Genomic DNA, 22,998 nt, shown 5'->3' on the forward strand with positions numbered 1-22,998 from the left:
TTTGTTTCAACAAGTTTGCATCAGTCTTTCCTTCAAGATTCAAGTTTATTTATCACGTGTACATCGAAAAAAACAGTGAAATGTAACATTTGTGTTAACAACCAACACACTTGAGGATGTGCTGGGGGTCCGGCCGCAAGTGTCTCCACACATTCTGGTACCAATATAGTATGTCCGCAGTGCTCAATAGAACAACACAGAACACAACAAGCAACAGAACGACATCATCAAAACAAGCCCGTTCCTGCCACCCATGTACAGACACAGTCCTCTAACCCCAGGACATTCAGCCACCAACCTCCAGCGAACCCAAGCAATAAGGCTTTAAGCATTGCTTCAATAAGGTGGGGTCAATCTTTGCCTCAAGTTGCATCAGTTCTTACCTACACAAGACAGCACCTTGAAATGATGGTCCTTACCTCCACTAAATTACCCTCTAAATGACAAAGGTCCCGCGGTTTAATTTAATTCCAGCATTAGTGAACAAGTGAGTCAACCCACATTCCCTAAGACTGACTGAGTTAAGAAGGAATGTCCACCCAGATATACATTTAGTGGCTACTTTATTACATACCTAACAGAGTGGCCACTGAGTGTATGTTCATGGCCTTCTGCTGCTGTAGCCCATCCACTTCAAGGTTCAACGTGTTGTGTGTTCAGAGATGCTCTTCTGCGTACCACTGTTGTAATGTGTGGTTATTTGAGTTACTGTCACCTTCCTGTCAGCTTGAACCAGTCTTGCTCTCGTTTACAAGGTGTTCTTGCCCACAGAACTGCTGTTCACTAGATTTTTTTTTTGTTTTTCACACCATTCTCTGTAAACTCTACAGTGTTTTGTGTGAAAATTCCAGGTCAGCAGTTTCTGAGCTACTCAAGCCTCCCTGTCTGGCACCAACAATCATTCCATGCTCAAAGTTACATAGATTACATTTCTTCCTCATTCTGATGTTCAAAGTTGACATTAAATTCATCATTGAAGTACAGAACCTTGATATTTGTCACAAAACAAAGAAACCCAATAGAACTCATAATAAAAGACTGTCAAACACCCAGTGTGCAGAAAAAAACAAATAATGCAAACAATAAAAATAAGCAAATAACATTCCAAACTGAAGTTCACAAAAGTGAGTCTACAGCCAGAAGGCCAGTAACAGCCAATCCTGCCCGTTAATTGCAGGCCATAGCCTCAGTTCAGCACAGAGACAAGGATGAACAACAGAAAAACTAGGAATGCTGGAGATTTGAATAGCTAAAGCTACTGAGAGTGTGGAGAATATGAAAAGGAAGAAGGGTTTAGCAAATGCTTTGCCCAGGTTGACTGTGTCTCTGGGAGAATTTGGAGTCTGCTAAGGACTACAGTTAGACTGGTTATCCACAGGGAGGCGCTGCAGAGTTGTGTGCCCAGTCTCAGGTATCATTGCTCACATGTGATCTGCGTCACTGAAATACTGCTCCACGGGGAATAGTTTCAACCAGGGCTCCCCTGCGATTATTTCAGCCATTTTTTCCACAGCCCTGACAAGTGTTTTTGCATTAATTTCATTGTTAATTGCTGGCGCCATTACATCACTCAGTGCACCATTACATCACTCAGTGATTCGAAAGTACTGATAATACACACCAGCTCTGTTGAGGTTAAAATTTCCAGGGAATGGAAAAATGTTGTGGGCCAGGTACAGTTTCTCTCCTTCCCAAATCTCAACCATTTCTGGATCTAGCCCATTACTGCCTGGGCTCTAAAGTAAAATGCCAAAAGTGAAACTGAAATTAAAGCAGAGAATTCTGGAAACCCTCAGTAGGTCAGGCAGAATCTGTAGAAAAAGAATGAGAGTGAGCAGGTCGATGATCTTTGACCACAATATCGACCTGAAACATTAACTCTATTGCTGTCCTTGCATAATGTTCTGGTCAAAGTTCATAGACTGGAAATATTGAATATTTCTTATTCTGCAAATACTAGCTGACTCACTGTGTCTTTCCAACAGTTTCTGTTTTATTTTTTAAACTCCCTCCAAATATTCTCTCTCTCCACATCTTGTTAGACTTCCCCATAAAGCCCAGCTCTTTGACCACTATTGGCACCTTGCACGTGGTGATGACCACCACAACGATTTGATGATTGCACTTGCTCTCATCAACACAAGCTTTCTCTGCTCCTGCCTTTGCCTTGGCTTGCTTACAACAATGCAGCCCTTGGATAGTTAGGTACCCTTACATCACAGACTTCCCTCAGCTAATGAATGCAAATCCTTAGCAGGATAACGAGGATTAAATATCTAATCAATCGCAAGAACTTGGTCAAATGCCAAGATCTTTCCTTACATGTGGTGTCATGAGCAGGGTGGGATTCTCAATGGGTTTCATATTTCCACCAGAGAGTTTCGCCACACCCCATAATGGAGAGCGCGTGCCTCTGGCAGCTCCTCCGCCTTGTGCTGGGTTCACTTCGGTTGTCTCGGCAGGTCTATTGGTTTTGCTGCTTGTGCACTCGGACCTGGGGATGTCTTGGTGTTTTGAGGTACCTACAATTGATGGGAGTATGGGTGATGGGACAAGGCTCCATAGGAATAACTAAACAGCCATCTACAGGGGTGATGGGACAAGATCCATCAGGGTGACTGAACAATGCTTCATTAGGATGAAGGAACAAGTCTCCATCCTGTGTCCTTGTACAAGGCTTATACGGTTCTACAGTTCCAGCTGTTGGGAAATGTCCCTGACTGGTTGTATGTGTTGTTCCTGCCTCTCTGCTGACCTTGCATTCATTCATTCAGACCCTGTGTTGACTCCACACTCAAGCAGTGTGGTGAGGGGAGAGCCTAAGTATCTCAATTTTTAAGAGTTTCCCTCAGCACATCCGGGTGACCTTGCAGTTCGGTGAGGCAAAATAAAAATCCCTTGGGACTTCCCAGCTTTGTCTCTGACAGAGAAACGCTGCCCGCCATCTGTCCCCGGAGATTAATGGCTGGCAGGTGTAGCCAGGATATTTGGTTGTGCACCTTGTCCACATTGGAGCCTTTGTGGGGGGCGGGGGGAAGAGTTTTGGCCCGGGACTGAGAAACAGTGGAGTCATCGCCAGGTCCAGGGCCGTAGTTCCCTTTGATGGGATCTCTTGTCGTTTTCTGTGTGCTTGCAATCCTTTCTCGCTGTGCTGTTGTGCCTCGCTGCTGAAAGCTGCTGTTCTTGTTTTTATTCACTTCCACGTGACTTTTCCTCTCCATAACACTCAGCCCATCCGTAAGTTCTCTGTCCCTCCTCAGAGCCCTGTCTTTAGCTTCTCGCCCGCCTCACCCGAGCGCGACGCTTGTGCGGACTTCTGTCACCAGCCTGGCACCGTGTGGCAATCGAAACTCACGCATCACCACCACCATCACCGCCAGCCTGACCCCAAGACACAAACGCTGCCGGCCAAGGCCAGCCTGAGTGAGAAGCCACTGCAGCCGATCAGATCCAACCCTCTCCCCATCAACCTTGCAGCAACCTCCCCTTCCCACACCCCCCAGAGCCACCACCCCACCCCATCTCCCCCCCACCACCCCATCCCCTCTCCCCCCTTCATTCCTTCTGGCCCTGCTCGTTTTTTCCCAAGTACTAAAACCAGCGCCAAATCTATCCCTGCCACACAGGTGACCCCTCACCCCTCCCCTAGAGGCAGTCCCCTCCCCACCCCGCTGGGAACCCCCGTTCACACGCCAAAGGAGAGCCCCAGCAGTACGCCCAACGCCACGCCGCCCTCCAGCCCCGGGGTTGGAGGAGTACCCTGGAGGACCCGCCTCAACTCCATCAAGAACAGCTTCCTTGGCTCGCCACGGTTCCATCGGAGGAAATTGCAAGGTGAGCCCACCCGCGTGGGGAGTTGTCGCACAGGGGGGTGGTGTCGGGGGAAGTTACGAGGTGAGCCCGCCCGCGTGGGGAGTTGTCGCACAGGGGGGTGGTGTCGGGGGAAGTTACGAGGTGAGCCCGCCCGCGTGGGGAGTTGTCGCACAGGGGGGTGGTGTCGGGGGAAGTTACGAGGTGAGCCCGCCCGCGTGGGGAGTTGTCGCACAGGGGGGTGGTGTCGGGGGAAGTTACGAGGTGAGCCCGCCCGCGTGGGGAGTTGTCGCACAGGGGGGTGGTGTCGGGGGAAGTTACGAGGTGAGCCCGCCCGCGTGGGGAGTTGTCGCACAGGGGGGTGGTGTCGGGGGAAGTTACGAGGTGAGCCCGCCCGCGTGGGGAGTTGTCGCACAGGGGGGTGGTGTCGGGGGAAGTTACGAGGTGAGCCCGCCCGCGTGGGGAGTTGTCGCACAGGGGGGTGGTGTCGGGGGAAGTTACGAGGTGAGCCCGCCCGCGTGGGGAGTTGTCGCACAGGGGGGTGGTGTCGGGGGAAGTTACGAGGTGAGCCCGCCCGCGTGGGGAGTTGTCGCACAGGGGGGTGGTGTCGGGGGAAGTTACGAGGTGAGCCCGCCCGCGTGGGGAGTTGTCGCACAGGGGGGTGGTGTCGGGGGAAGTTACGAGGTGAGCCCGCCCGCGTGGGGAGTTGTCGCACAGGGGGGTGGTGTCGGGGGAAGTTACGAGGTGAGCCCGCCCGCGTGGGGAGTTGTCGCACAGGGGGGTGGTGTCGGGGGAAGTTACGAGGTGAGCCCGCCCGCGTGGGGAGTTGTCGCACAGGGGGGTGGTGTCGGGGGAAGTTACGAGGTGAGCCCGCCCGCGTGGGGAGTTGTCGCACAGGGGGGTGGTGTCGGGGGAAGTTACGAGGTGAGCCCGCCCGCGTGGGGAGTTGTCGCACAGGGGGGTGGTGTCGGGGGAAGTTACGAGGTGAGCCCGCCCGCGTGGGGAGTTGTCGCACAGGGGGGTGGTGTCGGGGGAAGTTACGAGGTGAGCCCGCCCGCGTGGGGAGTTGTCGCACAGGGGGGTGGTGTCGGGGGAAGTTACGAGGTGAGCCCACCCGCGTGGGGAGTTGTCGCACAGGGGGGTGGTGTCGGGGGAAGTTACGAGGTGAGCCCGCCCGCGTGGGGAGTTGTCGCACAGGGGGGTGGTGTCGGGGGAAGTTACGAGGTGAGCCCGCCCGCGTGGGGAGTTGTCGCACAGGGGGGTGGTGTCGGGGGAAGTTACGAGGTGAGCCCACCCGCGTGGGGAGTTGTCGCACAGGGGGGTGGTGTCGGGGGAAGTTACGAGGTGAGCCCGCCCGCGTGGGGAGTTGTCGCACAGGGGGGTGGTGTCGGGGGAAGTTACGAGGTGAGCCCGCCCGCGTGGGGAGTTGTCGCACAGGGGGGTGGTGTCGGGGGAAGTTACGAGGTGAGCCCACCCGCGTGGGGAGTTGTCGCACACGGGCTGGTGAACAGACCCTCATTGTTCATCGTTTGTGTATCTGGATGAGAACGTTGATGACATGGTCCATATGTTTGCAACGAGTTGGTATTGTCAACAGGAAAGAAGGTTATCAAAAATTACAAGTGGATCACAAACAAAAGAGGTTCTGCAGATGCTGGAAATCTTAGGCACCACACAAAACGCTCCAGGAACCGAGCGAGTCAGGCAGCCTCTCGGGAGGGGACTAAACAGTCAACCTTTCAAGCCGAGGTCCTACCTCCATAGAATGAAAGGTCCACAGATTCCCTTTGTAAGGGAGAGAAGTGGGTTAGAATAAAACATGGCATTAAGGGTGAACGGTGTTTAAGGGAAACATGAGGGTGAACTTCTTCACTCAGAGGGTGGAGAGAGTGTGGAATAAGCTGCCAACAAAAGTGGATACAAGTTTGATTTCAATATTTAAGAGGAAGTTGGGCAAGTTTATGGATGGAAGAGGTTTGAAAAGGTATGGTTCAGGTGCAGATCGATAGGACTAGGCAGAGTAATAGTTGATTGTGGAATAGGTGGGCCCAAGTTCTCTTTGGCTCTGGCTCAGCAAGTCAGGTAGCATCTATGGAGGGGTGCAGACAGCTGGGCAAATGGACTATCATTCACATAAATACAAGATGACATATTTTGGGAAGTCAAATCAATGTAGGACTTAAATGGTGAGTAATCGAGCCTAGAGGGAGTGTTATAGGGCAGAGGTCACTGGCTGTACAGGTACACACTTCACTGAAAGTGGTGTCTCAAGTGGACAGGGTGGTAGTGAAGGTAACACACACACACACACACACACACTCACACTCACTCACTCACACACACACACACACTCTCTCACACACACACACACACACACACACACACACAGACAAACATACCATCAGAATCACTCTATTGCTAGCATATAAAACACAACAGAGCTGATTGTGAGTCGATGCCAAGCATAAAACACAGGACAATACCATAACAGATAACACAATAGCAACCACCGGTTTGTAAGACAGTAGTGCAAACAGTCATGAGCAATCAACAATTAGCAGAATGTTGAAGAATGTCTTTGCTCTATAAGCAAACTGTTGTGAGTCAAGAGGAGAAAGAATCAGTAATGGACTTAGGTAGGTCAACGTCAGACTTTCAAAGGTTTTCTTAACTCGAAGTTAGAGCGACTGGACTATGATCATTAAGGCCAGTGATCTTGTCTTTCTTGAGAACTGGAATGATTGTAGCAACCCTAGAGCAGTCTAGAACCCTGCATAATTGCAGGAAGGTATTAAACATCTCAGTGAAGGCAGGTGATACCTGATCTGCACAGGGCCTGCAGCTTTCCTAATCTTCTGTTTTCCAAATAATTTGCAAACGTCTTCTTGCTTCCCCGAAAGTATAGGGTGGGATGGAGGGAGGGGGCACGATGGGGTGAGGCTGAAGAAGGTGAATGGCACTAGGGTGAAATAAAACTAATAGAGCTGATTGGTAGGGGAGGGGGAGACTGCTGTTTGAAGTTGGTAAAACTTTGCCCAGTTATTATTGTTGAAGTCTCTCTCCAGCTGATCCTTGTAGGTGGCTTTTGCCACTTTCAGAGTTTCAGTAAACTGTCATTTTATAGAACTGCAACTGAACTCCTTCCTCAGGACTCTTCTCAGCCCAAAACATTGACTGTTCAGTTCCCTCCATAGATGCTGCCTGACCTACTGAGCATTTTGTGTGTGTTGCTCTAGATTTCCAACATCTCTTGTGTTTCTGGAGTTTAATGCCCTGGCCTTCATCAGTCAGGGCATTGAGTATAGGACATTATGTTGCAATTGTACAAGGTGTTGGTGAGGCTGCACCTTGAGTATTGTGTTCAGTTCTGGCCACCTTGTTATGGGAAAAGACATCAGTGAACATCATGTAGTGTCCACGGGTCAGGGAGTCAATGCCCTGGGCAGCTTCAGGTCCAGACGACAGCCTGGTCACTGATGCAGGTTTACTGCTTGTACAACTGGACATGCCAACTTTCGACCCCAGCCCTGACCCAGAGAGGGTTAAATGCATCTTGAGGGGGGAGAGGGGTTCATGCCCCTCCCCCCGGTGAGCCTTGGTAGAGGGAAGGTATGTTTGGAGTTGGGGTGGGAGGGGGAAGGGTCACTGTTAACCCATGTTATATAGGCTGCCTTCCGTACAGCAGGCTCACTCTGTCCACAATGGGTAGCACCGCCAGGGAATGGAGTCCCAGTGGCTTCACGGCTGCATTGCTGGGGTGGGTGATCTTTGGGGGCCCAGCAACAATACTATTGTGTTGATGGGTTTGTGGCGTCTGTGGGATCTCAGCAACAATACTATTGCGTTGATGGGTTTGTGTAGTTTGTGGGATCTCAGCAACTATACTATTGCCTTGATGGGTTTGTGGGACCTCAGCAGCAGTGCTGTTGCATTGTTGGGAGGTGGGTGGTCTTTGGAGTCCCAGTGACGGTGCTGTTGCATTGTGACAGTGCTGTCTATCCTTGGAGATACTGATTGATCCAAATAATTTCTCTCTTTCTCTCTCTCTCTCTACTCTGTCTCTATCTCTTACTTTATCTCTCTCCTTCCTTCTCCCCTTCCAACGCAGTTCCAACAGAGGAAATGTCGAGCCTGACGCCGGAATCATCTCCAGAGTAAGTCTGACTGCTTGCACAGACTGGGGGAGGGGGGGAATGGTGAACTCCCACCGTGGGAGTGATGTCCCTCTCCTCTCATTCTTCCCACAGTCTCTGATCTCTGCTCCCTCGCCTCAGGCCCCTGCTCCCCACTACCCCCGACTTCCCTCTGTTGCATCTTCTCATTTGTCCTTTGCATTCCCCTCTCCCTGTCACCTTTGCAGTTTCTTCATTCACCTTCTGAAAGTGTAAGGAGCAGGAGCTGGAGTTGGCCATCTTGACCATTCAATAAGATCAGCTTCATTTGATGTCATACACACCAGGATGCCACAAATCCCTGCTTGTGGGAGGCTCACGGAGTGCGTGGCAACAATGAATCAGAGAGCTGAGTACAGGAGCTGGGATGTTACGTTGAAGTTGTGTAAGACATTGATGAGGCCTACTTTGGAGTGTTCTGTGCAGTTTTGGTTGCCAAATTTCAGGAAAAATATCAATAAGATTGAAAGAATACAAAGAAATATATAAGGATGTTGCCAAGAGTTGAGTGCTTGAGTTCTAGGGAAAGATTAAATAGTTTATTCCCTGGGGTGTAGGGAAATGAAGATTTAACAGAATTTTGAAGGTTATGAATAGGGTAATTGCAAACAGGCTTTTTCCACCGAGCTAGCGAGACTAGACCTAGAGGTCATAGGTTGAGGGTGAAAGGTGAAATATTTAACAGGAACTTGAGGGGGATCTCCGTGGTGCAGCGTAAGACATACAAGCCATTTGTCCCATCGAGTCTGCTCCCTCTTTGGATCATGGCCGAGTTTTCATCCCTCTCAACCCCATTCTTCTGCCTTCTCCCTGTAACCTTTGATACCCTTACTAATTAAGAACTCTGTTTTAAATATCATGAATTGCACATATTCACTACCCTCTGGCGAAATAAATTCCCCCTCCTCTCTGTTCTGTAGGGAGTCTTATTCTGAGCCTGTGCCCTCTGGTCCTAGATTCTCCCACTATTGGGAACATCCTGTCTTTGTCCACTGTCTCCAGACCTCTCAATGAGCTAGTTTCAATGGGAACCCCCTCATTCTTCTAAACTACAGCAGGTGCTAGAGCCATCAAACATTCCTCATATGTTAATCCCTTCGTTCCCAGTATCTTTCTCATGAGATCACAAGACATAGGAGCAGAATTAGGCCATTCAGCCCATCGAGTCTGCTCTGCCATTCCATTACGGCTAATCCCGATCCCACTCAACCCCATACACCTGCCTTCTCGCCATATCCTTTGAATCCCTGACCAATCAGGGAATGATCAAATTCCACCTTAATTATACCCACAGACTTGGCCTCCACCACAGTCTGTGGCAGAGCATTCCACAGACTCACTACTCCTTGGCTAAAAAGGTTCCTCCTTACCTCTGTTCTAAAAGGTCACTCCTCAATTTTGAGGCTGTGCCCTCTAGTTCTGGATACCCCCACCAGAGGAAACATCCTCTCTGTCTCCACCCTATCTAGTCCTTTCAACATCCGTTAGGTTGAACCTGCTCATGAATCTTCTGAGCCTCCTTTGGTTTCCCTTCAATGCCAGTGCATCCTTTGAGATCAGGACCAAAACTGCTCACAATACCCCAGGTGCAGTCTGACCAATGCCTTATAAAGCCTCACCATTACATCCTGGTCTTTATATTCTGCCCTCTCAAAATTAATGCTAACGTTGTATTTGCCTTCCTCAGCACCGAAGCCTAGCTCTACATTTACAGTACCCCTTGCCCCTTTGAATGAGGGATTGACTCCCTCACTGTCTGTTCGCCCTCATGGTCACTTGGTACCAGAGGTGGTGAATCTGTGGATTTCATTGCCACAGACAGCTATGGAGGCCCTCACTGGTTAAGCAGAACTTAATAGGTTCTTGATTAATCAGTGTGTCATCAAAGGGTATGGGAAAAAGCAGACAGATGGGGTTAAGAGGGATAATAAATCAGCCATGATGCAATGGCAGAGACAGATTCGATGAGACAAATGGTCTAATTCTGCTCCTAAGTCTTATGGTCTTATGATCCACGGGGGGCCTTTGTTCAGGTTCTGGCATGCACTGTCCTCAGTGGCTCTTCACATTAGCTCACGTAGAACGAATCTCCCCTTTAACTTAATGATGAGCCACCCATATCTGTTGAGAGCTGAACTGACGCACAAAATGCTGCCCATTCAGACTCATCTTTGGATGTCCAGCTGCCTGGCATCTGAGGAACTATTTGTCTGGATGCTCCTATCCTAATCATGTGCTGGTAATTTAACTGGCCACTGTAAATGACCTCGGTCTCAGAAACAGCAGAATGGGCGTGTGAGAAAAAGGAGGGAGTGGGATGGGCTTTAACTCAATGGGCTCAATGGCCTTCTCCATCCTAAAGAAAACAAAACGTGAAGGAATGCTTGATAGTAGAGCATGAGAGAGTTTTACCACTATCATATCCTGCCTTGGCAGTGTGTGATGCTACAGAGAGTTTTACTCTGTATCTAACCCCTCCTGTCCCTGCTCTGGGATTGTTTAGGGGGATAGTATAGAATGAGGTTTACTCTGTATCTAACCCCTCCTGTCCCACTTCTGGGAGTGTTTGAGGGGACAGTGAAGAGAGGGTTTTACTTTGTATCTAACCCTTCCTGTCCCTGTTCTGGGAGTGTTTGAGGGGACAGTGAAGATGCAGGCTTTTCTCAATGCATCTGTGCCATGGTTAGTAACTGGGAGATTATAGAGATTACTTTCCTCCATGCCAGATCAGTGCTGGTCCAGATGAGACAGCACAGGTTAGACACAGGGTAAAGATCCCATCAAACACTGGATCAATCAATCCCACTCAACACCCATTGGCCGCTTCCTCCTGTACTCACTGAATAATGTTTGTTTTCTTTATCTTGCAGACTTGCCAAGAAATCATGGTTTGGAAACTTCATTAACCTGGACAAAGAGGAACAAATATTTGTTGTCATCAGGGATAAACCTCTGAGCTCCATCAAAGCAGACATTGTTCACGCCTTCCTCTCGGTGAGATCCCAGTTATTCCTTCTCCCCGAAGTAGTTTAAATACATCTGTCCTCTCTCCATCAGAGAGAGCCCCACATCCGAGCTGCCTTAGCAGATCTCAGCTAGCACCCCCTAGTCTTTGAGGGGGGAGGAGGAAATATTTAAATCTCTTTCTCTTGACCTCCCTCCAACCTGGAAATTGCATGCGCATTACAAGAGGTGAAGGAATGATCACGGACATCGAGATGTCTGTGGAGGAGTGCTGCCGACTGGCTGCAGGAGTACGTGCTGACGGACACACTGAAGCTTGGTGCAGCCACTGCAAGGCTTGGTGGGGTAGGACGGCAGTACAGGGTCCTCCTGCTACCAGGCGGGAAGGGGCGGGTTGGGTGGGGAAGCCCGATTACTGCAGTGGCTTACCACCCACATCAGCGGCAGCAATGCGATTGACGAGAATGTCAAAGAAATGAAAAGGCATTGCAGTTTATTCTTGTCAATATTTTTTATTAAGAATAAAGTTTATTTTGATTTTAAAAAGTTAAAGATTGCGTACAGAAATCCAGCTGATTTTAGAGACCTGGTGGTGCTCCTCCCTTGTGCTAGATCTTCTGTGGGTCAGGACCAGGTGGAATGCACAACCCTCGCTGCTTTCTGACGGTGATAAAATAAAATTCAATTGATTTGAATTGAATATTGAATTGACTTTATTTCTTACATCCTTCACATGCATGAGGAAGTAAAAGTCTTTACGTTATGTCTCCACCTAAATGTGCAATTGTAGTAATTTATAGCAATTTATAATAAATAGAACAGTCAATGTAACATAGAAATACACTCAAATCAGCACGAGTTCATCAGTCTGATGGCCTGGTGGAAGAAGCTGCCGGGAGCCTGTTGGTCCTGGCTTTTATGCTGCGGTACCATTTCCCAGATGGTAGCAGCTGAAATAGATTGTGATTGGGGTGACTCAGGTCCCCAATGATCCTTCGGGCCCTTTTTTCACACCTGTCTTTGTAAATGTCCTGAATCATGGGAAGTTCACAACTACAGATGCACTGGACTGTCCGCACCACTCTCTGCAGAGTCCTGTGATTAAGGGAGGTACAGTTCCCATAGCAGGCAGTGATGCAGCCAGTCAGGATGCTCTCAACTAAGCCCCTGTAGAAAGCTCTTAGGATTTGGGGGCCCATACCAAACTTCCTCAACCGTCTGAGGTGAAAGAGGTGCTGTGTGCCTTTTTCACCACACAGCTTGTATGTACAGACCATGTGAGGTTTTCGGTGATGTGGATGCCGAGGAACTTAAAGCTGTTTACCCTCTCAACCCCAGATCCATTGATGTCAACAGGGATTAGCCCATCTCCATTCCTCCGATAATCCACAACCAGCTCCTTTGTTTTTGCAATATTGTGAGAGAAGTTATTTTCCTGACACAACTGTGTCAGAGGGATGACTTCTTCCTTGTAGGCCACCTCATTATTGTTTGAGATTAGGCCAATCAATGTAGTGAAACATAGAAAACCTACAGCACAGTACAGGCCCTTCAGCCCACAATGCTGTGCCGAACATGTACTTACTTTAGAAATTACCAAGGGTTACCCATAGCCCTCTATTTTTCTAAGCTCCATGTACCTATCCAAGAGTCTCTTAAAAAACCCTATCATATCCAGCTCCACCACCGTTACCGGCAGCCCATTCCACACACTCACCACTCTCTGTGTATAAAAATTAACCCTGACATCTCCTTTGTACCTATTTCCAAGCACCTTAAACCTGTGCCCTCTTGTGTTAGCCATTTCAGCCCTGGGGAAAAGCCTGTGACTATCTACATGATCATCTTATCATCTTAGACACCTCTATCAGGTCACCTCTCATCCTCCATTGCTCCAAGGAGAAAAGGCCAAGTTCATCGTCAAATTTAATTAGCAGATTACAAGCAGAAGGGTCGGAGGCATTTCACAGAGTTCACAGAGAAAGGGAACAGGGCTGCATGCTGCAACAACCAACCTGCTGGAAGAACTCAGGGGGTCAAGCAGCACCTGTGGGAGGGCAGGAATGGCTGATGGTCAAGGTTGCAAAAACACTGGGTGTTGCCCCATTTCCACTGGGAGATCAAAACAACACCTGTCCAGGCCTCCTTGTTCCTGTTTGTCCTTTCCTGAAGGAGGTCAATTCAGTGATTGTACCTATAGTCAATAGCTTCAAATTACAACACAGTGATCCTTGTCCAGAAGACACCTTGACAACATCCTTGTACTGGGAATTCCCCTTGTACCTGTGAACAGCGCCTGCTCCTTCTTTAAGGACACACAGGCACGGATGTAACCCCAAAGAGGGGAAAGCAGCCAGCTCGGGCAGAACACTCATCTGTCTGCCATCCCTGTACAGGCCTGGTGAGGGGTGCGTGGTGATACGTTGAAATTAGGGTGTCCAAGAGCACTTTCTGGCCAATGAATAAATATTTTATTTATTAGATTTATTTATTAATCACATGGACATGGAAACATACACTAAAGTGATCCAAGCCCACAGGTGTTGCCACATGTTCCAGCGCCTCTCACACAGCCAACATACAAACAGCAACAGCAGCAAAGCAAATCCATTCCCCTCCCTCCCTCCCACCCACTCACACAGATGGGCCTCCAGCTCCAGGACGGGCCATCTCCGCACCACCAGTCCTTGGCCCTGGACTCTGGGCCTCCAGTCTCCAGCCCCTGGCCCAGACTTGCAGACATCTGGTCTCTGATCTCTAAATAAGCCTACCCAGGGCTTGCCCCTGTGGGGCAGGAAGATCTAGCCTTTCCTGATAGGCTTCACTTGGCAAATGAGCACTTTCCAATCAGAGGGGAGGACTGTTACTGCATGAGAGGCTCGATCCTTCATTCGTAAGGCCAGTGATGTGGGGACGGAACTGGACTCTCTGATGGTGGTGTCTGAAAAGAGGATGCTGTCCAAGTTGCATGCCATCTTGGACAATGTCTCCCATCCACTACATAATGGACTGGTTGGGCACAGGAGTACATTCAGCCAGAGACTCATTCCACCAAGATGCAGCACAGAGCGTCATAGGAAGTCATTCCTGCCTGTGGCCATCAAACTTTACAACTCCTCCCTTGGAGGGTCAGACACCCTGAGCCAATAGGCTGGTCCTGGACTTATTTCCTGGCATAATTTACATATTACTATTTAATTATTTATGGTTTTATTACTATTTAATTATTATGATGCAACTGTAATGAAAACCAATTTCCCCCGGGATCAATAAAGTATGATTATGACTATGACTATGACTATCCTATTGGGATGCTTGGAGGTGGGGAAGGGTTGGGAATTAGGAGGATAACAGGAATTCACACCCCAATAACCTCTGTTTTCTCCAGATTCCCAGTTTGAGTCACAGTGTTATTTCACAAACCAGCTTCCGTGCTGAGTACAAATCAGTAGGAGGTCCAACTGTCTTCCAGAAACCGGTGAAGTTCCAGGTGGACATCACATATGCAGAAGGAACTGAGGCACAGAAAGAGAATGGGATTTATTCCGTCACTTTTACATTAATGTCAGGTGAGAAACAATTACGGAAAAGTCTGCAACTCCTAGGATTTACAGGGAATCTCAAGCTGTTTTAGTCCTTCCTTAACTTTTATGTGGATAAAGCAATCCCCTTCACCAGAGGTGCAACCCCTCCCTGTACACCCTGTATATTATATGCATGATGTGCCCAGCACCTCTGTCATGGGGCAGCTTCCTCACCTTCAGTCCCCACTGGACACTCAGCTGTGTTACCAAGTAGCTCTTTGCATGCAACAGCACCCACACCCCGGTACACCGCTTCGACAGGTGGGCCTCATACCCTGGTGAAATAGGGACATGTGAAGCCAGCTGTAACAAACTGGATGGATGGGATTAACAATAAGATCTAACAGCCAGGAAGGTGGTTCTGCAACGCCTTGTCGAGAGCGAAGGGACAAAAGAGGTCATGGTCATCCAATGCAACCAGTTGTACGACTTCTCATATCAATGGACCTGAACTTCCGAGTTTGAGAGGGTGGAACTGTCCCAGTGCTTTCTCCACTTTAAAAACTCTCCCACACAGGTTGCAGAACTGTCATCGTCAGATACAACAAACAGCCAATCAATCACCTCTTGTGAGATAGCTTGGTCTGTTAAAAGGCCCTGCTGGTGTAACTACTCCCCCTCCAGTTATGTGGAGTGGGAGTGAAAGATGCTGTGTATGAGTTTCATTTGCAATCCAAGTCCCACACAGGCTTGACAGACTGGGGTTCAGTCCAATACCAATGAAGTCAAAGGTTACCATTGATGCTCTTGCATTCTGCCGGTAACTGTGTGGGGTCTTTGTGGGTCTTTGGAGCATCAACTGCTCCGGTTTCCTGCTACATTCCAAAGACGTACAGTTCAGTAGGTTAGCTGGTCACATGGTGTAAATGGGGGGCATGGGCTCGAAGGGCCTGTTACTATGCACCATGGCTAAATTAAGATTAATTTAGAACATAGAACATTACAGCACAGTCTTTGGCCCATGATGTTGTGCCAACCTTTTAACCTTCTCTTAAGATCAATCTAACCCTTCCTTCTGACATAGCCCTCCATTTTTCTATTATCTATGTGCCTATCTAAGAGTCTCTTATATGTTCCTAAAGTGTCTGCCTCCACCACCACCCTTGGCTGTGCGTTCACTCACCCACCACTCTATTAAAATGTTACCTGTGACATCTCACCCTGTACTTTCCTCCCAACGCCTTAAAGTTATGCCCCCTCATATTAGCCATTTCTACCCTGGGAAAATATTTCAGGCTATCACTCAATCTATGCCTTTTATCATCTTGTACACCTCTATCAAGTCTGCTGTCATTCTCCTTCGCTCCAAAGAGAAAAGCCCTAGCTCGCTCAGTCTATCCTCATAAGACACGCTGCCCAATCCAGGCTGCATCCTGGTACATCTCTGCAATTAATTAAAATTAATTCACAAAATTTACTTAATGTCCAACAAATGATCAGATTGAGCCCACCAACTTGCTACAGCGGGATCTGAACTCACGGCCATTTCAGAGAACACCACCATAACCTGTGGATGCGATGGTTTCAATGTTTACAAATTCTTTGTGTTTCTCAGGGCCCAGCCGCAGGTTTAAGAGAGTTGTGGAAACTATTCAAGCACAGTTGTTAAGTGCACATGACCAGCCTTTGGTTCAAGCACTTGCAGGTATGTGGTCAACTCTGCTCACCCTGTATGATGCAATTGCTGTTGGTTTTGTATGCATGGTGGTAAGACTGTAGACCAATCTTCTAGAGATTGTTGAGGAGAGGTGAGAGTGAATATCAGACCACTGGAATATGATGCTGGAGAGGAAATAAAGAGGACAAAGTGGGCCAAGGGGGCACAGCCTCACAATAGGACGTCCATTTAGAACAGAGATGAGGAGGAATTTCTTCAGCCAGAGGGTGGTAAAATGTGGAATTCATTGTCATAAATGGCTGAGGAGGCCAAGTTATTGGGTATATTTGAAGTGGAGCTTGTTCTTAATTAGGAAGTGGGTCAAAGATGAGGTGGAAAAGGCAGGAGCATGGGGTTGAGAGGGACGATGGAATGGCGGAGCAGACTCACCTAAATCTGAATGGCCTCATCCTGCTCATGGGCCTCATGGATCATGTTCCATGTTCTGATGGTTACCAGGAAAGTTAATGAAGAATAGGCAGTGGAAATTGTTTACATGGATTTCAGCAAGGCCTTTGACAATGTCCTGCATTGGAGGCTGCTCCAGAAGGTTCTGTCACTTGGCATTCCAGAATGAGATAGTAAATTGGGGCTTACCAGAGAGTGCTAGTAGATGGATGCCTGTGACTAGTGGAGTGTCACAGGGATTGGTACTGGGTCCATTGTTGTTTGTGATACATATTAATGATATGAATGATAACGTGGTAAAGTAGATCTGCAAATTCATGGATGTCACCAAGGTTGGGTGACATTTTTTATTATTTGCACCATTTGTCTTCTTTTGCACATTGATTGTCAGTCTGTGTTTTTTCAAAGCTTCTATTGTATTTCTCAGTGTAATATATGGTGACATATACGTACGAGGGGTGATTGATAAGTTCGTGACCTAAGGTAGAAGGAGTCAATTTTAGAAAACCTAGCACACTTACTTTTCCTACATTTACACACTTAGTCCAGCGGTCGTGGAGCATACGGATCCCTTCTTTGTAGAGGTCGGCGTCTTGGACCTCCAGAAGTGGTCCACAGCAGGGGTGATTGATAAGTTCATGGCCTAAAGTAGAAGGAGATGAGTTATTAACTTCAAACTTCCTGCATTTTCACTCAAAGAGTTGAACTGCACGTGCATATAACGAGAGCTGTATAACTCATCTCCTTCCACCTTAAGAACTTATCAATCACCCCTGCTGTGGACTACTTCTACAAAGAAGGGATCTGTATGCTCCACGACCGCTGGACTAAGTGTGTAAATGTAGGAGGGGGCTATGTTGAAAAATAAATGTGCTAGGTTTCCTAAAATTGACTCCTTCTACCTTAGGCCACAAACTTATCAATCACCCCTCGTATTTTGGTAATAAATTTACTTTGAATTTTAATGGGTGTAGTGGACAAGTAGGAAGGTTATCAAAACTTGCAGTCTGATCTGGATCAGCTTGAAAACAGGCTGAAGAATGGCAGGTTGAATTTAATGCAGACAAATTGAGCTGTTGCACTTGGAGAGGGCAGAACAGGTCAGTGCAGTAGAATAGAGGGACCTGGGAATACAGATCCATAATTCCTTGAAAGTGGCGTCACGGGTAGATGGGGTCGTAAAGAAAGCTTTTGGTACATTGGCCTTCATACATCAAGAACAGGAGTTAGATAGATAGCTAGGTACTTTATTGATCCCAAAAGAAATTACAGTGTCACAGTAGCATTATAAGTGCAGAGATATACAAATATTAGAAGAGAAGTAAGAAAGAATAAAAATAAGTTACCTTAAAAATAAGATGTAAAGATTTGAGTCAACGATTACAAGATCAGTTCCATGGCTATGGGTGGCTCATTATAGAGCCTGATGGCCGAGGGTAAGAATGACCTCATTTCACGATCCTTGGAGCAGCACAGTTGCCTTAGTCTATTACTGAAAGTGCTCCTCTGTTTAGCCAAGGTGGCATGCAGGGAATGAGAAACCAGGGATAGAGTTAGAATGTTATGTTGAAGTTGTGTAAGACATTGGTGAAGCCAAATTTGGAATATTGTGTGCAGTTCTAGTTACCTACCTATAGGAAAAATATCAATAAGATTGAAAAAGTACAGAGAAAATTTACAAGGATGTTGCCAGGACTTGAGGACCTGAATTATATGAAAAGGTTGAATAGGATAGGGTTTTATTTGCTGGAATGTAGAAGATTGAGGTGAGATTTGATAGATGTATACAACATTATACGGGCTATAGATGGTAAATATAAACAGGCTTTTTCCACAGAGGTTGGGTGAGACTATGACTAGAGATCATGGGTGAAAGGTGAAATGTTTAAAGGGGAACATGAGGGAAAACTTCACTCAGTGTAGAGCGAGCTGCCAGCGGAGGTGATGGACTTGGGTGTTTTCAACGTTTAAGAGAAATTTAGACAGGTACATGGATGGGAGGAGTGTGGTCCAGAGGCACTACATTGGGACTAGGCAGAGTATTAGTTTAGCACAGACAAGATGGACCGAAGAACTTGCTTTAGTGCTGAGTGCTCCATGGCTGTAACTCTTATGTATAGATATGGTGCTTTATGAACAGCATCGTCTCAATGGGGTGAAGGCCCTGCTTCCTTGTTGTATGACTATAACTCTCTTTCCATGAAATATATATTAACTAGACATTTCCCAAATTCCATTGGCACAGTTCTCCACGTGGCAGATTATTTGTTATTTGTTGTTCTTCTTTACGCTCTCTCTCTCTCTCTCTATCTCTGGCTTTACAGATGAGAAAAACGGGCAGTTTAGCCACCCTTCAGGGACACCGATCCGAGGAGCCCAGAGCATGCCCAGGGCATGGAATGATTCGGAGTCTGTGGAACACTTCAGACGAGGAGATTCCAAGCACTCGTCATCCTTGAAGGAGAAACCGAAGCTTTTATCTTCCAATGGCACCCAAAGTCAACCATAAACTGATGTAGCAAAAATCTGACAAACTTTCTTGGGGGAGAAAAAAGACATCTCATGTTGTCTTTGAGGATGTAAATATCTTTAAACAAGAAGAGAAATGGAGCTGGATATGACCTCTATGGTCCCATTTCATCTTATTATTTAAGGATCGTATGGGCCACCGCTTTAGGGATGGGACCCGCACATTCTGAGATGATCCACCTATTACATTCAAGTCTGCTTCAGGAAATTATGGGACTGGTGTCCTTGCCAGGATAATGTGGAATTGAGGGTAATGTTGCCCTGGAAACCTAGCCCCCTCTCCACCCCCACTTATCTTCCTGTGTTCCCAGCAGGGTTATGAGGGAGGATATCTGCTCATCCAAAATCTAGCCACAAAATTTACAAAATCGAACTCGTTGCGGCCAAATGGAGCAAACCAGTTTGGGACGAGTCAAAGGGAAGGCAAGTATGCTTCTGTTCATTGGCAATGCTGCAAAATGATGGGACCAATCCTGTTTTATGCAAATACCTGCCTGTCCTGACATAGCACAGCAGGCTTCTATACTGATGCACAGGAACCTGGGCCCATGAAGCAAGCACAAACCATCAACTGAACTGTTAAAGCAAATGGCTTCAAAAGGGCAAGGAAATAAAACAGCTGCTGTTCTGAAAACGTGTGAGACATCTCCAGTGTTAACCATCTCCTCCATTCCCTGCCTCGGGGTGGTAGAGAAACCCACTTTCAGATATTGTGTTTAACTTCCAGAAGGATTGTTTTAAACTTTCTGCTGTACATCTGACACAGCTCTGGATGAAGTTTCCTATTAAGAGTGGCCCCGAGGGAAGCAGAGGTGACTAAGAATCAATTAGTGCAGTTCTGAATTCTGGATGGCAGGCTGGAACCCCAGGCTAACCTGTGATTTACATTTTAAGAGCAGAATCCAACTGCCTGCGCTGGAAAAGTCTGACTGGTGCAGCCTGTCAAACCACAAGCTGGTGGAACGATGGACTAGTCCAACTTTTTCCAGTACCCTGGTCCCAAAAGGTTCTTTGTCTCTCCCCACCCCTCTCTCACACACACACAGTTTCCCCTTGAAGTCACGGGTGCACAACACAAGAGAAAGAAACAGGCAAGATCATGGCCAAAGACAGTGGTTTAAATTTAGCTTTTCTGCTAAAAATTGCCATATTTTATACTCCAACCGATTTTCCTCTTCACTATATTCAAAGAACAAAATTTTTGAAAGAGTTGCTAAAAGAGAAACATTGATAGAGGGAAGATGACGATTCTGGACTAATGATGAGTCAGGCACGTGTAACTAGAAATGGTCACTCCTGACTAGGTCTATTTGTATCTGGCCCTGGAAACAGTAAACATTGACATTCAGATAACAACAAGAGCATAAACACTCACTCACTCAGTGGCTACTTTATTAGGTAAAGGAGTGGACCTGATGTGGCTTTCTGCTGCTGTAGCACACCGTTGTTCTAACATGTGTTTACTTGAGTTACTGTCGCCTTCCTGTCAGTTTGAACCAGACTGGCCATTTTCCTCTGACCGCTCTCATTAACAAGGCATTTTTGCCCACAGAACTGCTGCTCACTTTTGTTTTTGTTTTTGCACCATTCTCTGTAAACTCTAGAAACTGTTGTGTGTGAAAATCCCAGCTCATCAGCAGTTTCTGAGATACACAAACCACCCTGTCCGGCACCAACAATCATTCCACAGTCAAAGTCACTTTGATCACGTTTCTTCCCCATTCTGATGTTTGGTCTAAATAACAAGTGAATCTTTTGACCATGCCTGCCTGCTTTTGTGCATTGAGTCGCTGTCACACGATTAGCTGATTAGATATTTGTATTAATGAGCAGGTGTACCTAATAAAATGGCCACTGGTTTGATGAGCTGAGACACCCCGGCACACTTTGATATTTCATAACTATTTGCAAGCTACGTGGATTGCAGAGTTAAGAAATTTTTCCTTATCCATCCCAACCAGAAGTATCTTGTAACTTGTGGTAAAGATTATCTTGATAGAAACCTTTGGTTTAATACCAAGTATGGTTTGCTGATTGAACACAAAACCATAGAGAAAAAGTTCATACCAGTTGAAAGTTGTACAACACACTCATATTTCACTTGCTGTAAGAGAGTTACATTAGCTGCATATAGAGCACAAATTCATCCCCCTGCTCCATGACCTCAGCCTTTATTGCCTTGCAAGGTGAGGGATGGGGGAGACAGGAGGTCACTGGGATTGCAACTAAGAGGACTTTCCCCAGTCACAGACTCACATTTCACAATTTGAATGCAGAATACTTTCCCATTCTAGATGAATTCTTACAGAATGTTGGAACAGACCAGGCAAGCAGAGCTCATTTTGCAGCTTTGAAATTCCATGGGTTTCTCTGAACCACCATCTTCCCCATCCCCCAGGGTTTCCAGTGGGTTGTTGTGGGAAGCTCCAAAATTGGCCCTCCTAAGGAACACAGTCCTTTCAGTTGGAAGCCAATCAGTTCATCCTCCAATGCTAAGGTAACAGCTCATAACTGGATCCCTGAGGGAAGATTACCTGGCCCATCGAAGCTCATCTCTCCATCCCTACTTGCATTCCCACCACTGCCTTGTGTCCATACCTCCTTTAGGCCCAAAGTGGATTGCCTGGTTCAGGTGATTAAGGTGTTGGGCCTTGCCTTGGGTTGCTCCTCAGCCCCCTCCCCAACCCCACACTGCCGATCACTCCATCCCTCTGTCTTTTACATTGACTGAGGTATCTGGGCTTCAGAGAAACTGCACAGTTCCAACAGCAAGCTAACCCACCCCCCCACAAATGGCACAGTTTGGCCTGAGTTAGGTGACGTGTTTTACTCATGACAGGAGAAGATTAAACCCAAGCTTTGATACTCCCTGTGTGGATCTGCCACCAGTATTTTTTTAATACTCCTTCCTGGTTATAGTTCTGTCTGTTGAACACCTGTATGTACACAATGTCTGTGTGCATGTGTGCGTGCGTGTGTGTGCGTGCGTTTGTTAATAATATGCAGTAAAGCTGAATATGCTGTGCCATTTGTTTCAGAAGTTATTACACAGCATAACATTCAAAGAATTAATAGTTTGCACCAGATGATTTTAAAAGCAGCAGGGCGCTAAATGCATTTCTCCTCCACTCACCAGTGATTTTTTTCCTTTGATTCCATCAATATAATAACTTCATCAACTGAACAAACCTGTAAATTTGTATATGAATTTAGTGGGCTAGATTAAATTAACAAATAAAGTCATATACGAGAATTGCCAGTCTAACTTTATGATTTTATTATATGCAAATCTCAAACTGCATAAATTTAAATAAATTTGGAGGTATGCAAAGCAGCAACACACAGAATGCTGGAGGAACTCAGCAGGTCAGGCAGCTTCTATGGAAATGAATAAACAGTTGATATTTTGGGCCAAGACCCATCTTCGGGACTGGAAAGGAGGGGGAAGACGGCAGAATAAGAAGGTGGAGGGAGGAGAAGGAGGATAGCTGAAGGCGATAGATGAAGCTAGGTAGTAGGAAAGGTAAAGGGCTGGCAGGAAGGGATTGGACAGGAGAGAAGAATGGACCATAGGAGAAAGGGAGGGAGGAGGAGCACCAGGAGAGCTGATAGGCAGATGAAAAGAGGCAAGAGGCCAGAATGGAAAACACAAGAAGAGGGGAGGGGAAGAAGTCGATGCTCGTGCCATCAAGTTGGTGGCTACCCAAGGTGATGTTCCTCCACCCTGAGGGTGACCTCATTGTGGCACGAGTGGAGGCCATGGACCCAAAGGTAGGATTAGGAATGAAAATCTGAATTAAAATGTTTGGCCACCAGAACGTTCTGCTTTTGGCGGATGGAGTGGAGGTGCTTGACAAAACAGTGCCCCAATATA

The 22,998-nt window shown here is 47.1% G+C and overlaps 1 protein-coding gene across 3 annotated transcripts in view; it reads left to right on the forward strand.

Moving 5' to 3' along the window:
• LOC134353873 (serine/threonine-protein kinase BRSK2-like) overlaps positions 1-22,484 on the forward strand; it is a 288,528-nt gene extending 266,044 nt beyond the window's left edge. For 2 of the 3 annotated variants that reach the window (XM_063062367.1, XM_063062368.1), the window contains 6 exons: positions 3,231-3,834; positions 7,919-7,964; positions 10,853-10,976; positions 14,335-14,515; positions 16,086-16,175; positions 18,920-22,484. In XM_063062367.1, coding sequence (XP_062918437.1) covers positions 3,231-3,834; positions 7,919-7,964; positions 10,853-10,976; positions 14,335-14,515; positions 16,086-16,175; positions 18,920-19,104 — 1,230 coding nt within the window. In that variant the 3' untranslated portion in view covers positions 19,105-22,484. The remainder of the gene's footprint in view (positions 1-3,230; positions 3,835-7,918; positions 7,965-10,852; positions 10,977-14,334; positions 14,516-16,085; positions 16,176-18,919) is intronic. The other variant, XM_063062369.1, reaches the window with a different exon arrangement.
• The last annotated feature ends 514 nt before the right edge of the window (positions 22,485-22,998 follow it).

The sequence above is a fragment of the Mobula hypostoma genome, chromosome 11 (genome assembly GCF_963921235.1).
Source record: "Mobula hypostoma chromosome 11, sMobHyp1.1, whole genome shotgun sequence".
In the NCBI taxonomy this organism is placed as follows: Eukaryota; Metazoa; Chordata; class Chondrichthyes; order Myliobatiformes; family Myliobatidae; genus Mobula; species Mobula hypostoma.